General features: G+C 46.6%; 1 protein-coding gene across 5 annotated transcripts in view; it reads left to right on the top strand.

Annotated features, from left to right (window-relative positions):
- sash1a (SAM and SH3 domain containing 1a) overlaps window positions 1-15793 on the top strand; it is a 180725-nt gene that overhangs the window by 141167 nt on the left and 23765 nt on the right. For 4 of the 5 annotated variants that reach the window (XM_073493193.1, XM_073493197.1, XM_073493195.1 and 1 more), the window contains exons 3-8: window positions 4230-4280; window positions 4372-4421; window positions 9466-9506; window positions 9631-9720; window positions 9809-9921; window positions 11214-11312. In XM_073493193.1, coding sequence (XP_073349294.1) covers window positions 4230-4280; window positions 4372-4421; window positions 9466-9506; window positions 9631-9720; window positions 9809-9921; window positions 11214-11312 — 444 coding nt within the window. The remainder of the gene's footprint in view (window positions 1-4229; window positions 4281-4371; window positions 4422-9465; window positions 9507-9630; window positions 9721-9808; window positions 9922-11213; window positions 11313-15793) is intronic. The other variant, XM_073493194.1, reaches the window with a different exon arrangement.

Consider the following 15793-nt stretch of genomic DNA (forward strand, 5'->3'; position numbering starts at 1 on the left):
CTTTTGCCCCGGAGGTTGGCAGGAAGTCGGCTGTGGGAAGTCACGGTGGACTTTGCAGCCATGTTTGGACTAAACTGCTGCTATTTTACACTCATCTGTAGTTCTACCCTCCTCTTCTCATTAAAAGAGTCTGGTCCTGCTGCAGCGAAGCAGAGTTTAGCCGTAGTTCCTCGGTTAATGATGGAAAGCCAGTGTGGTGCTGGGAATTACAGTCGCTTAACTGGTGCTTTTGATGCCTGTGTGTGTATGTGTGCGTGTGGGTAGTCGTCTCAGATGCTAGTTTCCCCGTCTGCAGACATCGTGATCCTCATTAGCCGGAGCGCTCCCTCATATGCTCCGTTACCGCTCCCTCTCTCTTTTATTTTAACTCAATTCAGTCACGCTTAAGCAATCAGAGTCTCGCGATTCGCATCGCACGCACGTACGCGCACACACATACACACACAGAGCGAATTGTGCACAGACGACCCCGTGGACATCTGGAGCAAAAAACACGTGCACATTCACACGCATACTTGCCAATTCAGGGTAAGTAGGGCAGTATCTCAAGCTGCTGATGCTGGTAAGTTCATGTAAAGGATAACATACCCCCTCTGGGAGTGTGTTGTGAGATCTAAGACTCACACATATAGGCACCCCCTTAAAAAATGCATCAGTTAGATATTCTCTTTCACAAACTGTGACACTTACGCTACTTCTTCACCGCTCTTCACAGCGAGGAGAGAAACCCAAGTTTACCTTGGGAAGCTTTTACAGCAACTCTCCCTCCACATCCTGCGCTCTGACGAATTCATCTCACAGATCTGCAGCGCAAAGCAAATGGGATGTAGGTTTTGTTTGTTTTCCGCGGATCTTCTCCACATCTCTGCGCCCCCCTCGCCCCCTCCCTCCATGTCAGAGATGGCACGCACAGACGGGGAGTTAAGGGAAGCCGAGGAGGAGCAGGAGGAACAGAGGGCTGCTTTGTGTCTCCGTCTCTTTGGAGCTCTGTCCGTGGAGGCCAAGCGAGTTTCTGCTCCTCGGTTTGGTGATCTGTCTAGGTTTATGTCTGTGGCTATGTCAGGGCCCAGGTCTGGCTGTATATTTTCCTGTGTGTGTCCGTGTGTGGTGTGTTTGCCAGGGGGCGAGCAGACAGCGTGCATTTTAATTTAAAATAAAAAAAAAATTCCAGCCAGTTGGCATTATGCCTGTAGATATCCATTGGCAAGGCTGGCATATCTGTGCTGTCGCTGCAGTCCGGGGAAGCCATCAAAGAGGATCTGATAGCAAAACCAATCCGCCGCTACCTTTTGTGAAACCGACTTTTCACGACTGTGTGTGCATGCGAGCACACACCTTGTTCCCTCTTTATGTGGGTTCAGCCACATTATTCTGCACCATGCAGTTGTTTAAACAGAGCCGGCTGCCAAAGCTGTGCTTGTTTAAGGGATAGATGTGTTGTTTCTTTGTCTCACATAAGCTCTGCCTCTGTAAGAGAATTCAGGCATTCAGTTCCGTCCCTGATTTTTCCCTACATGCAGAACAAACCCTGTCCTCTGTAGGTCTGGTAGCTTTTATGACCATAGACTGGGTACCTGCTTTCTGACTTATGGGAATCCTCATACTCCCCGGGATGGACATATTGTTTCAGGCACGACTTGATTTACTTTCCAAAGAAACTTCCGGACCCGTGCCCCCTCTCCGCTTGATCACTGTAACAGACTAATAGACAAACAGGCAAACAGGTTAGGAGGACTGCTAAAGTTAACATTTAAGATAAACCCAGCCAGACTGTCTCTCTAACATCACTACCGTCTGCCTTCTGTTGACTACCGTTACGATAAGTGTAGGGTTCAGGCTAATTTTAAAGGCTTTCAGCCACCTCAGCAGTAAAGGTGTCCTGCTCAGATGACCTGCAGGCTGCAGGCGCTTAAAGAGCTCTTAAAGGAGGTTATGTCACTTCCAAGTTCTTTTAACTATGAGCCACTCACTGACTCATGCTTAGTGGGTGAGGGGTGTGGAAGGATTACACTCCCTCGCCGAAAGCCCAGTCAAAGAAGAAAGAAAGAAGGTCAAACTGCAGGTCACTTGATTAGGGAGGACGGCGGGCCGAGTGTAGGAAGCGATCTAGATTCAGCTTCCAGTGACTGTTATCCTACCATTTAATGTCTGGGTGTGGAGATATGGAGAGTGATGCGTATTTCTCAAAAACCACTCATTTCCTATTCCTGCCTTGCATTTGGGAAACTCCAGATTCGATTTGTCTTTTTCTTTGTTGCCGCTCCAGCAGCAAGTGTCGTTTAATGGCTTTAGGAAGCCAGTCAACTTGATTCTACTGACCTAACCTACTTGGCTGATGTCAACGCCTTTTAATACAAGCGTACTGATCCTCCAGTGAAGATAAGATAATACACTTAAACTTGGATCTTAACAGAAAGTATTACCATGTATTCGAGTAGTTTTCAGGCAAAAAAAACATGACTTTGGGAGACATTTTCTCATGGGAGTAATAACACTTAGTGGTCTAGCATCAGTCCCATAGAAAGCAAAACTAGGAACTTATGGCGATACCATGACGCGGGCACTTCCTCAAAATGTGTTGAAATTTGCCCTAAACATGTGAAAGCCCAAGAGGTCAGCTATTCTTAACTTTCCCTCAAAGGTCTCCTTGGCTAACCTCCTCTATATTCCAATTCCCTTTTTATAGTCCGTGTACCCACACAAGTAGACAAGTATGCATTAATAATGTCACAAATATTTTTCAAGTCGCATTTTATGAGCTTTCATTTAGCCTCCTTATGGTACGAGGACGCAAAGTAATAGGGGCTCGGGTTGTCCTCAGTTACCCTCTAGCTCATGTCAGGAAGATTAAAGGCACATGGGGAATATAAAGCCACATATTTTTCATTGTGCAGCGAGCAAGAAAATGGCTGCTAGAAATCAACAAAGAAAAATCTGGTCACAACCCCGGAGCAAAGGGCTGACCCCATCTGTTACCGCGGCGCCAATATCCCACAGTACAAGACTGTGCCTGTGTGAAGCATTGGTGGGCGAGCGTGAGCGCAGGGGGTCGGGTAATCCCGTCCAACTCAAGGAAGTATGCACTCAGCCAGTCCCTCAAGGCTGTTCATTGGCTTTAAGTAATCACATGGTGGAGGTTGAAAGCAAAGTTGCAGACTTGTTGTGATTGTGTAGTCTGTCTGGAGAAGCATTTGGTTCGGGGCTCATCTGTGTCTGCCGTGATGAGGACACCTGCTTTAGACATCTCTGTTAGAGAGTGTTGACTGGAAAAGCAAAGAAAGTGAAAGTGAAGGGAGTTTTTTTTTTTTTAAAAAAAACAGTTTTGAGTAGTTTGTTCCTTAAACTCATGGCCAAAGTCTGGATATCTGTTTTTCACATATCTGGTTTGCCCAGTTTGTGTATGCTGCCATTTCATTTATTAAAGACAATTTATGCAGGATTTACAGTTGCTGTTTGTGAACACACAGTTGGCCTAAGAGGTTGCTATTTGAGACGCAGCAATCAATTGTTTTTCCACGAATCACTGACGCTCAGAAATGTCCCGAACACGGCAAAATGGTAACAGAGGGATTATTTTTGCATACATTGTTTTATGGGAAATCCTGCATCTTGTACCTTTTTTAAACTACCTTAGGGTTAGGGTAGGAAGGATTAAGGTCAGAGTATAGAAGGGTTTAGTATTAGGGGGTTAGCCTTAGCCCTGAATATGTTGTATTCTTAAGATTGGCATAAAATCAGCAGGTGTTTCCTTGTGTTGAGGGTGGTGCACACTCACGTCACTGTAAATCTTTCGAGCCAGTTACGTAGGTGTTTCTTGTTCTGCGAGGAAAGCCAAGACTGCACAAGGCTGCACCACCAACCAGTGGCATTCACTAACAACCGAAACAAGTATTGCAGGTTTGGGTACCTGTAGCAAGACGTGACTTGCTGAGCTGTCTACGTCTGGGCTGTTGGCGCGCATGCATGTGCTTGTGTTTGTTTTCACCGATATGCAGGTGTGTCTACATGAACCTGACCGAAGACGTCTTTCCCGCATGAGGGCATTGTTGAACACACCATCCACTGTTTCCATAGCCTAACTGACCTTTTTTTTCTTTATGTACAGGTCTTGTTTTACCTGTCTAGTCCTCTGAACTCTGTGCTTGTATATCATGTCCCCCTGTTATTAAGTGATTGATCTTTGACACCCATATTTGACTTTCTTCCCTCTCTCTTGCCTTTTTTTCCAGGAGAAACAGGACCCAAGCAGCACATCCCTGCAGCTCCGTACTGAGATCCAGGTAGTCAGAGACACAGAAACATGAGCTTCATTTTGTACAATCTTTAGCTAAAAACTCAATCTGACACCTGTCTCCTTCTCTCTGTCCTCAGGAATCATTAGGCTTCAGCAGTGAGGTGTCCACTCCAGAAACGGACAGAAAGTATGTCCCCCCTCCCCACACACTCACACACACTTTATCACTGTAACATGTGGCCGGAGCCAGTGCTGAGCGGTGAAATATGCTAAGATTGAAATGTGTGTCTGTTGCATGTCAAAACAATGTGCGGGGCAGCCTGCGTCTGGATCGCATCAAACCGTACACGCCTGCACACAAAATCACGGCTCACGCTTTCAGTTAAGGGTGGAAATACACGTACCTCCGTATGCAGCTCGCGTGATTGATCGATCTCTCGTGTGACAGCTCGCACTAAGGGCCTCTGACCTCGCCCGTGGGGAGTGGAGGTCGGCTCCTCAGGTGGAAAACTCTTAACTCTTCGTGGATGAGCGTTGGTGGTGCGTGGGTGAGGAGTCGACCAGGTTCAGCCATGGAAAATACTGATTTATTCAGAGAGGCTCAGCTAACTGGTTGCTGGCAGTACGGCAGCATGATAGTGGTATCAATCTTCTCATCTTACTCTGCGCAAGAATGTGAATATATAAATGTTCCCAAAATGGCCAGATATTCCTCTTAAAGGTGCAATATGTAAGAATTGGCCACCTCTTGGGGCTAGCTGGTTAGCATGCTATCTTAAGTAGCAATCTTCAATGCAATACATAGACTTCAAAACTCTTATTTCTTCACCTTCTGATTTTTTTTTTTTAAATAAAATTCCAACATATTGCACCTTTAAGTTTCATCAGCCGGTAGCTAACATGCTATATATCCCGTTTATGTACACACTGAAGGCAAAGAAAATGTCAGCGCTTATAATGATGAAACAAATCCCCAACTGATGAAATATACCCTCAACATGTATAGACATCTCACATATGCCCATAGACGGTCCCCTCAGCTCACATCCCCGCTGCGGTGAAAGGAAAACCACTGGCTGCTTCCTCCGGCTGACCTGCTCAGTCCAGCAGCCCGTTCTCTGTTCTCTGACCGTCCATGCTTCCTTCCTGCCTTTGTGTCCAGCAGAGGGGGGGAGACACAGAAGGGGTGATGGCCAAATGATTACAGCGAAGGAGCATGAACGAAAGAGCAGGATGGAACCGGTGGGTGGGGTTCCTTTTCACTGGTTCCTGTAACGCAATTGAGTGCGTGTGTTGGTTTTTTTCACACCACTTTATATTGTGTGTACGAAACTCTTCGCCCATGGCCCTCCATGAGATCACTGTTATACGCATTTAAAGCAATTTAAAGCAATCCAAGTTGGTCGGCAGTACAGCTCTGTAAATGTGTCGGACAGAATTAAAGTCAGTCGGCCCTTTCATGCTGGGCTAGTTCACCTTAATCTCCATTTTTTCCTAATTTTTCGCGGTTGCTCCTCACCGTCACCCCTTCGTGACCCCCCCCCCGGTGGAATCGTCACGTTCACGTGACGACCACGTGCGGCAGAGGAAACGCATACCACAGACATGATCTCTTCTCCCATGGCTGTATATGTTGAACAGGCGAACGCTGAGGATGATGGGAACCAGATGCCAAATTTTCGGATGACGTCTCTCTGCTGTTCGAAAGCAGAGAGAGCCCCTCTCTGGGCTACTCTCTCTCTTCTTCCTGTCAGCCTGGCTTCTCTCCGTCCTCTCTTCCACTCTCCTAAACATTCACACTTTGTCTCACCTTGAGTCTTCATTTAATCACTAATGAAACTGCTCCACGTTCACTCCTGTCAGCTCTTTCCTTCTATCTATTCCTCTTACAACTAAGTCCCCCAAAACCCATTTTCTGGTGTGAAAGTGATATAGAATAGCTTTATATAACCTTTTTCTAATTAATCCTGTTATTAAAGTTTTTACGCTCCATCATCCAAACCCTCAGAAACTCAGACACCTTTTTTTTTGTAATCCATCCTTCCATGACAGCCCCTCTCCTCTCCTTCACCCTGGCCCTGGTCTCTATTACACCGCCTATTGTCCACTTTCCACTGTTGTGAATGGGTTTCAGGTGTAGCAATTTATCATGTGCTGGCCCGAGTGATAGACAAACCCCCTCCGTTCCTCACACATTCCTCACAAGAGGCACGCGTGCCCGTTCACACGCACGGACACGGATACCCCCATCATCACCTCCCTGCAGGACAATAGCACCCACAGGAGATTACCCAGACTCCCCCCCCCCCCCCCCCCCCTCTGTCTCTCCGTGCCACCCCTCTCTCTCCGTCACTTTGTTGACAGGAGGTGGGCACGGCTCCTGTGAGGGGCTGGCATGCGAGCAGCGATGACAGAGCGCTCTCAGAAGGCTGGAGGGTTCAAGCTGGGGACTTCCTGTTTTGAGAGGTGATTGATTGGTGGGTGTTGTTGCAGAGAGAGGGAGCAGCGAGCTTATCGGCAAAGTTAACAGAAGGAAAATGGATCCCGACGAAAGCGCGATACAAGATACAGATTGTTGATTTACTGGCTCGAACCGGGTTTGTGAGATTGTGAATGTCAGAGGCAGTCGCGCTACTGAAAGTGCGGCTTATGCAACCAGTAATCAGATGGAAATGTAAGCCGTGCCATGTGAAGAATCTGTTTAGAACAACTGCACCATGTTGTGGAACTAAAGTACTTTGTCAGCATGTTTACAACTTGTGGCTGAGAGTGGAGCACAGCAGACAGTGTGTGTTTGGCAGGAAAATACACGCACAAGCACAAAAGAAAGTGTGTATTATCGGTATGATTTTCATCCATCTTCCCCCTCCATGTGACCTCCGACCTCTTCCCTGACCCCTGAAGAGTTCACCCCTCTGTTCTTCCTGTGCACGCCGCCACCGTCACACAGGGTCGCTGCCTCTCATTGTCTCGACGAGAACACCGGAGATCGCCTCACGCTCCAGGTGGCCGCACCAGAACGCACAGTCACCGTACACACACGCAGTACGTGTGTGCGCGAGGCCGCGATTTATGCTGAGCGCGGTGAAAACTGCGAGCGCTGGAGACGCACAGCTGTGTGTCCAAATGTCGCCGTGAGCTGGTTTATCATCTTTCCTGGACAGCAGCTCCGTCACACAGGATAGGAGCTATGTTAGGCCTGTGATTCATACTGTGTCATGTGAGAGCTGCTTATGCCATCATCGCTTATTCAGTCATCCTTTTTTTTTTTTTTTCTTTCCTTGATGTTGACGAGTTGTCTATGTGTGCATGTTTTCTACCAGATTACTTGTGTTACATCTCTGCAGTTGCAGCTGAAGCCTCGTCCTAAACATAGACAGCACTCACAGGTTAAACATTTCCAAAATGCCTCACATACTAGCCTGGGAACTCGCTCTCAGACCTATCATTTTCACCCAGCAAACTTTAAATTCACTCCTAGCGTCAGTGTCATTAGCCCATGTTTTTCACACTTGTAACAGTTTCACAAAGCGGAAGTGTCATTAGAGGAAACTTTCACCTATCCTGCATAAGTCCAGCCAAGAAACTGCACTTAATATTATGCAGGAAAAAGAGAAAGTTGGCTTATGCTAATGAGATGAGAAGCAGTTAAATGTCCTCTGCTCAATGCAACGAACGGGATTGAAATGGAAAGGCATGCCAAAGATTTAAGGTTAAACCAATTAAGTTGCCGAGCCGCACAATGCCTGGACTGACACACTCTTTGAAAGACATTCAAGCTCTTTTAAAGTGTGTGCGCGCGGATGTGTGTGCGCGCACGCACGGGAGGTTAATTTATAGAGCATCAAGAAGAGGGGGGGGGGGGGGGGGGGGCAGCGGCGCCACAGAGAAGCTTCTATTGAGCGAGTTCTATTAGCATTAGCTTTGGCCCTAGCCTATCTGAGAGGGGGGGAACCATACAGGCCTCCATTCAATTAGCATCTCATTATGTTGCCATGGCAGCCGGGCTTTAAGCCGCGTGAAGATTTCCCATTGCACCAAGAGAGGGCTTATGTCTGAGCGCACATATGAACACATATGCACACACACATGCAGCCGCTGGAGAGGGATGGAGGAAGTGACCTGTTCGTCTTGTTTTGATCCTGTCACACACTTTCACATGGCTTCTCTGGCAGCCGCCTGTCTGCGTGCACGGCTCGGCAGCTGCATGTGCGCCGGGCTGCAATCATGAAGGGCGTGTCGGCGTTCGGATTCCTTCAGTCGAGAGTTTTGCTTAAGGTTATTGAGGCTCTCAACAGGGCACATTTATGGTTCTTACCTCTCCTTTCCGCCATGGTTTTCTCTTTTTGATTGAAAGAGCGGAAAAGCGTACAGTACGCTGTCACCACCAGTCGCTGTTGCCCACACGTGCACACACAAACACACCTGTAGCGTATTATCCATCCTGAAGCTTCACCTCCTCCCTCTGAGGATTTCTGCAGCTACATTGAACTTTTCTCTGTAAAGAAGACACATATAGATCTCTGTTGATGTGGTTTCTTGTCTCTTACAGCGAGGCTGCTCATACATGACTTTTTGATTGGAAGCTGAGTGCAGTTCATGTGTCACGAGCAGCCCTGGAGTTGTTATTTTCCCCCCGTTAGGTCTGATTATTTAGGAAGGTTTACAGACATGTCAGGACTCAGTTATTTTCCATCTCTCCCTCTTTTTATGCCCTCTCCTCCTCTTCTCCCACTCGTCCCTCCGTCTTCCTCGTGACTGTCTATCCTGTGGAGGGAAGTGGAAACACAAACAGGCTGAGTCTGCCTTGTGGTTTCTCCTCCTCCTCCTCCTCCTCCTCCTCCCGTCTCTCTCTTCCTCGATTCCATACTTTCGCTCTTCACTTTCACATGGTCGCTCTCTCTTTGTCTTCATCCTGTTGATCTTCCTCTTTTCTTAACTGCTTCTTAAACACTTTGTGTATCCACCATCTTCCTCTGACTCTCTTGTTTTTCCATCCTCTCCTCTCCTCTCCTCTCCTCCTTCTTCTTTCTCCTCTCTTTCTCCCTCTTAAGCCTCAGGAGCCTGGTTTGCCATCACTTAAGTACCACCACTGACCCCAAGTGGTGAACAGCCAGAACTGCACCCCTGCCCCAGTTTAGAGGCAGTGTGGTCAACAGAGACTAATGACTTCATGATAAAATGAGACATTTTACTGATGTTGACTCTCTTTCTTTACTCTTTCCTCCCAGAATGCCCCTGCACAAATCCAGCTCTGAAGATGGATCTGGAGGTACGCTGAGATGCATTTTCATGTTTGTCTCCTGCCGTCTTAATACGTTTCCTGTGGTTGTCGTCGTAGTTGTTTATCAGGTGAATGTTTCTCCATATCTGACTGAGCCTGCCCTCCCTTTTAGGTAAATGGGACAACAAGAAGAAGAACAAGTCTTTTTGGCAGAACTTCCGCAAGTCACAGCACAAACCAGTCATGCGTCAGACATCCAAAGGTTTGTGCAGCTTCATTTAACCGATGTGCTGCACTGAGCAGAGCCGAGCTTCCTCCGTGTTTGACCTTTTGCTCCTTGCACCCTTCAGGAGAAGACATAGGCTACGTGGCCAGCGAGATCACCATGAGCGACGAAGAGCGGATCCAGCTGATGATGATGGTGAAAGAGAAGATGATCACCGTTGAGGAGGCTCTGGCTCGGGTAGGAGGCTCCACTGACTTCCTGCCTCACCTGTTGCCGCCTACTTCCCCCCACCCTCACCCTCTGTAGCCCCCCCTTCAAACCCCCAACCCTCCCTTGACCTCCTCCTGGATTAGTTTCCAGCTCCATATTCCCACCATAGTTCCGGCTTACTAAAACGACTCACTCTTACTAACATGTACGAGGCCCCGCATTTTAACCCTGCATTGTCCTCTACACACATACACACACACGCACGCACACACACACACACACAAACTCCAGATGATTGGTGTTTCCAGAGGTTCTCAAGAGTTCTGGGGATTTCAGGGTGTGAGCTCATGGAGTGTGTGTGGGTGTGTTGTTCAGTTCATAATTGCTGGATTGGTGGTCATGGTAACTCAACAGCCCCATCTGTTGGGCGGGATGCTCTCGTGCATTGTGGTTTTCTTCTCTCTAGGTGGACATGGTGGATAATTACTTGGCTTTCCTTTATTCTTTCTTCTTCTTCTTCTTCTTCTTCTTCTTCTTCTTCTTCTTCTTCTTTGTCTTCTTCTTCTTTTATTGCCTACTTCTTCTTCTTCCTTCATCTTCCCTGTCAATCAGCTTCTGTAATGTCTTGCTCATGGGAAGCATGAATGTCCAGCAGCATTTGGGCACTGGATTGCTCTCCACAGGGCAGATGTTAATTATCCCTGTACTCCTCTTTTTTTCCAGAACTTTGATTTTTTTCTTTGGGCCAATAGCTTCTCGCTCTAGCGATTGACACTCAGTTAAACCAAGCAATAATCAGCCTCTGTGGATAGCCAATACGACTCCTTGTTTGTGCCTGTGCGTCTTTGTTTAGTGCGTCAGTATGGTGGTGTGTAGTATGTGTCCAGGGATGTAGTGGAATATAATCGTAAAAGAATCGAACCTACCTCTCAGTCTGTCCCCTTTTTTAAATTGACTTTTCGCAACAAAAAAGTCATACCACACACATAAAAGAAGGCAATTTGCAGGAGTAATAGAGACATTTTATAATAAATTAATATTTTGCAAATACTTAAATTTAGTGGTCACCAAACTCATACTACTCAATCGATAGTACACACCTTTAATTTACCACTACATCACTGGTTGAGTCCTTCTGTTCTGTCTGTCTGTCTGTCTGTCTGTCTGTCTGTCTGTCTGTATACATGCACTGTGAATGCACACGCTTTGACGTCTATCACTCGTCTGATAGCACATGGAGAGATGTAGCATGCTTGGTGAGAGTGGGTGGCCCCCCCGCCCTGTTCCTCTGCCTCTCTAAACTCTTCTTCTCCACGTAGCTGAAGGAGTATGAGCGCAGCAGACAGTCCAGCAGTAGTGACACTGCAGAGTGGGCTGACGGATCTGCAGCCAATCTAAACCAGTCCTCGAACTGCAACGTAAGTACACCCCCTCCCCCCCCCCCCAAAAAAAACCCTGACCTCTCCCCTTTTCTTACCTCTCTTAACACTCTCACCTCGACCACTCTCACCTTTTTAAGTTTGATTTTTTCAGCCAACGAGGTTGTGAAGGAGGACGACCGTTGTTGTTGTTTGGACATATGTGTGAATGGATGTGTGTGTTTAAAGGAAAAGTTCAGCCAAAAATGAAAATGCAGTCGTTATCCGCTCACCCCCATCCCGATGGGAAGGCGGGTGAAGTTTTGTAGTCCACAAAACATTTCTGGAGCTTCACAGCAAAAAACAACTACAAAGCTTCACCCAACTTTCTATCTGCAGTTTTCATGTTTTTTTTGGGTGAACTTATCCTTTAATCAGATGTAAACGACTGTAAACTCAACTAGTTTCCCCAGCTTGATGTCTAGACCACTTACAGACTTCCCCCTCTTTTAGAGATGCTTGAAATATTTTTACTTTGGACGGTTTTACATGCCATTGCATAAACCACCTCTATTCAGTTTGTATCTTGCCTACTCTCTCTCTATCTCCCCTTCTCTCTCTGCTCTTCACTCATCGGCTGAGCTACAATATATCCACTTGTGCACGTATGTTCTCTCCACCATGTCAGGTGCATCTTAATAGCAGGATCGTTACCTTTTTGATTCTTTTCCCATTGCTCACCTCGGTTTTCTGTGACTGTTCAGTCACAACGAGATGTATGCTGTTTGTTGTGAATCCTTATTTTATTCATCAGGTTAATCCAATCATGAGCATCTCATTTGAAATATTTCCTCAACAGAGTCAAAATTGGCTGCTGTAGCGAAAAGGAAATTGTCTTATGGAAATTTAGCCCGGGTCTGTTTCCATCAATCAGTCGTAATTGTAACTTGCAGAAAGCCAAGTGGATAGTCACAACCCAAACCCCTCGCGGCGTTCGCTTTTGTTGGCAGCGATCTTGTCAGCTGTGATCCCTGCAGAGGAGGCCTCCAGACCTCGAGACCTTTGAGGATTCTTTGCCTTGTGGAGCCGGAGCTCAGACAATCAAGTTCATGTCAGACGCTGTTTTTGCTGTTCGTTGACAATCGTATGTTTGTATGTTTCCCTAAAAAAATGTAGGTCAGCTCCGATGCAGATTCCTGACTCACAGTAGTCGCGGCGGCTTTTAATTAGGCTAGTACAGTATGGAATCATATGGGAATAGTGCGCCGTCATGCAGTCTCACACACACTGACCCACTTTTTGACAGGAAGTGAGTTTATCCAAACACAAAAATTCCGAGTAGTCTGAAAATGATTCCCAGCACATACGTGCTATTGCTATTTTGAAATGAGCTACTTATTCAAGACTAAACAGCGCTGACATTTGCATTTACTCTCAACCGCTTTATGCTTGTTCACTTCATGCTCTTATTCTTAAAGTAAATGGAAGGTTGACCCTGAAACTCTCAGGCAGATTTAGATTTAATGACCATTGCTTTCAAGTGGATGAATATGTTTCAGTGTGCGAGACTCTTTGCACATTCATAGCTGTGAATGTTCAATGTCAGTGATTTATTTATACCATTAATGAGGACTCATGCAAAATACTTTTCTCACATCGTCAAGTGTCCCTATTAAATTCTTCTTCTGCGCAATGATTGATGATTTCCTTCCACATAAAAATTAGGTTAATTATGCCATACATAACTCCAGCTCCAGTTCTCTGTGCTGTCTGGCGGTTCGATGTGAATTGTGCATGAGTTTTGACGATCGGCTCATCAGTCCGTCCGCCCCAGTGTTACCCCCGCCGTTCACTTCCTGTGGGGAGAAGACTGATCGATTGGGGGGGTGTTTTTGTCGACAGGAGAGAGGATGGGAGAGTTACTGAAGGAGTATTGTTTAGAGGAACACACAACTTGGCTCTGGAGGCTGTGAACAAATGCAAGAGCTGGAGGCAGAGAGGAAACAAGGGAGAGAGAAAGAGGGAAGATAAAGACTTTGCTCTTACCCCCAGGCCCTGAGAGAGGGGGAGTTCTGTATCTCCCTTTGCCCCGAGTTCCAAAATTGGCTTCTTCAGGAAGTACTGCTACTCTGCTGGGGCCTCTATCAGTGTCATGCACTGCCCCCTCTCCCTTATAATGAATGGAATTAGGTCATCCCCAGATTCAAATAGTTAACAGTTATGCGTGTGTCTGTATTCTATATCCAGACATTTGAATATACAGTACGTGCTTGTCGGCGGTATATACATATCTTTGGCTGCTCTGTGCCTTCCCCTGATGCTGTCTTCCCCCGGCGATCGGAGGCCACATTCCAGGGCTGGCCATTAGCGATGTGGGGGCCAAGGCAGGGTCAGAGGGGCTCAAACGCCGGGATTGTTCTCCATGCACAACACGCCTTTTCTCTGCTAGCTGTGCGGCACGGCGCTTCCAAACAGCCCCTCATTCCTCAGAGCCGAATTCACGAAACGGGCCGCGTCTGTATCTGCCAGCATGTGCACGGAGATTATTTTGGAATCGTGCATGCGTGAGAATGTGGTCGGCGCGCTATGGATTTGAGGGACCCGCTCTTTAACCCGTTGGATGTGAACACAGAAAGTTTTAGAGGAAGTGGTAAGTTTGGCGCTCTTAACCGCTCAAATCCGATTGTATCTTTTAATGATTTTCCTCTTCTGTTTTTGTGGTAAAGCATGAAAACAATTTTTGGTGTGGGCCGTGAGGATGTTGGTTTGTCAGTACTAAGTTTAACAGCATCTCCAAAGTCTTGGGAAACGTTCCTCAAAGTACTTTCTGAAGCCAAATGGCAATTACGACGGTGGAATTGTTGTTTTGACCTTGTTTTCGATGGCGGCCAGTCACCCGTTACTTGATTCATGGCCTCCGATGTTTGGCTCTCTTGTCCCTGTTTATCTGGTCATATGTGTGGACAGTGTTCCTCAGACCTTGTGTATCATCGACCCCTCATTACATTCTCTCACTCCTTTTTTTCCATTTAACAAGCAGAAGAACAAATCATGTGGGTTAACTCTGATATTAGAATGACTTCATATGAGACACTCTTTCTTTACACTTCTCAATAATAGTTATTAAGAGAAACCAAGGTTCAGGAATGGACTCCAGTCCTCCCTTTGGTGGTCTCACCCATCTCACCCATCTTTCTTCTGCTTCTTTTATCAGTCCTCTCTGACACAGACTTATTATTATTACATTCAATTCTCTGATGCTAATACACTCAAAGCAAATGGAAAGTCTAAGGAGTCACCGCTGTGGCCTGAATTGTGCGGTTCAGTTGAAGGATTGTCGGGGAGAATTGGATTTTCAGAACCCATTTCTGCGGTTTGTCAGAGGCCAAATGAATGGCTGAACCCTCGCTCTGGTCTGCTGAGCTGATATGTGAGAAACCTTGACCACTGCACCTCCGAACAGTGGTGAAGTGGAGGCAAGGGGAGGACAGTTTGTTGAACAGACCTGCAGGATGCTGTTTCCTTTTCCAACCTTGATTCGTAACACTCTGAAAAGCTCACTGTGCTGTGAAGGTGGTGGCGATTTTGCGGACAATGTCAGAGCTTTTTGAGCCAACCGAGCCGCAGTTGTCAACATCATTCCTGATGCATGTCAGCAGCATCTGAGCCAGGCCTGTGGTTTCTTCCTTGTTAGCTTTCGAGCTGCATTTTATCAGAGACAAGAGAGCTAAGCCCCGCAGGCCTGTTCTGTCTAGTTGTGTGTGTGTGTGAGCGTGCATGCAAGTGTGTCCCTTTGCAAGCGATGCAGTCAACCTCGACCGTGGAACTGGCAGCATGTGACCAGAGAGGTGGTTGTTGCTGTGGAAACCAGTGGCAAATAAAAACAAATTAAGCCGTTTGAGCTCCGTGATAGTGATGGAAGTTCCTGCCAGACAATCTTCACGCCAAAGCTCGGCTCATCGACATCATCATCATCGTCACATGGAGGGCATCGAGTTCTACACACACATATGCATACACATACAGCTCGGGGTGCAATTGTGTTTGTGTGTGAGTGATGAAGCCGTTGACTCTATGATTTGGTCTCTTTTCCACTCCACTGTGCAGAGAGTTTATATGCAGTGGCCTTCAATGGAGGGAAAATACTAGGATGTTGTTGACACCCATAACATACGACCACGTCCCTCCATTTCCTCTGCAGTAAACAGCCTCTGATGCCAAATAGACCATTTCCCATCAGACTGATTCATTGTGTCGTTTGGTTGTACCCATTTTTTTTTTGTTTTTTTTTTTTAAATGACTGTCTCATCTGGTTCATCATTTCAGTGCATTTTTTTCTGTGTTCACTGTGACAATATGAACTTGACACGATGTGGCGTGCCGCCATCCCTCAGATCCTCCATTTCTCACCTCACTAACTTTGACTCCATCCTAAACAATGCTCCCATCTATCGCATCATCACAGCATCCTCCAAATGTATTTGTCAAAGGTTGTTTTTACCTCATTACTTATACCAAAACATACATTTTATTTTTGTTGC

This window comes from Pagrus major, chromosome 22, assembly GCF_040436345.1.
Source record: "Pagrus major chromosome 22, Pma_NU_1.0".
In the NCBI taxonomy this organism is placed as follows: Eukaryota; Metazoa; Chordata; class Actinopteri; order Spariformes; family Sparidae; genus Pagrus; species Pagrus major.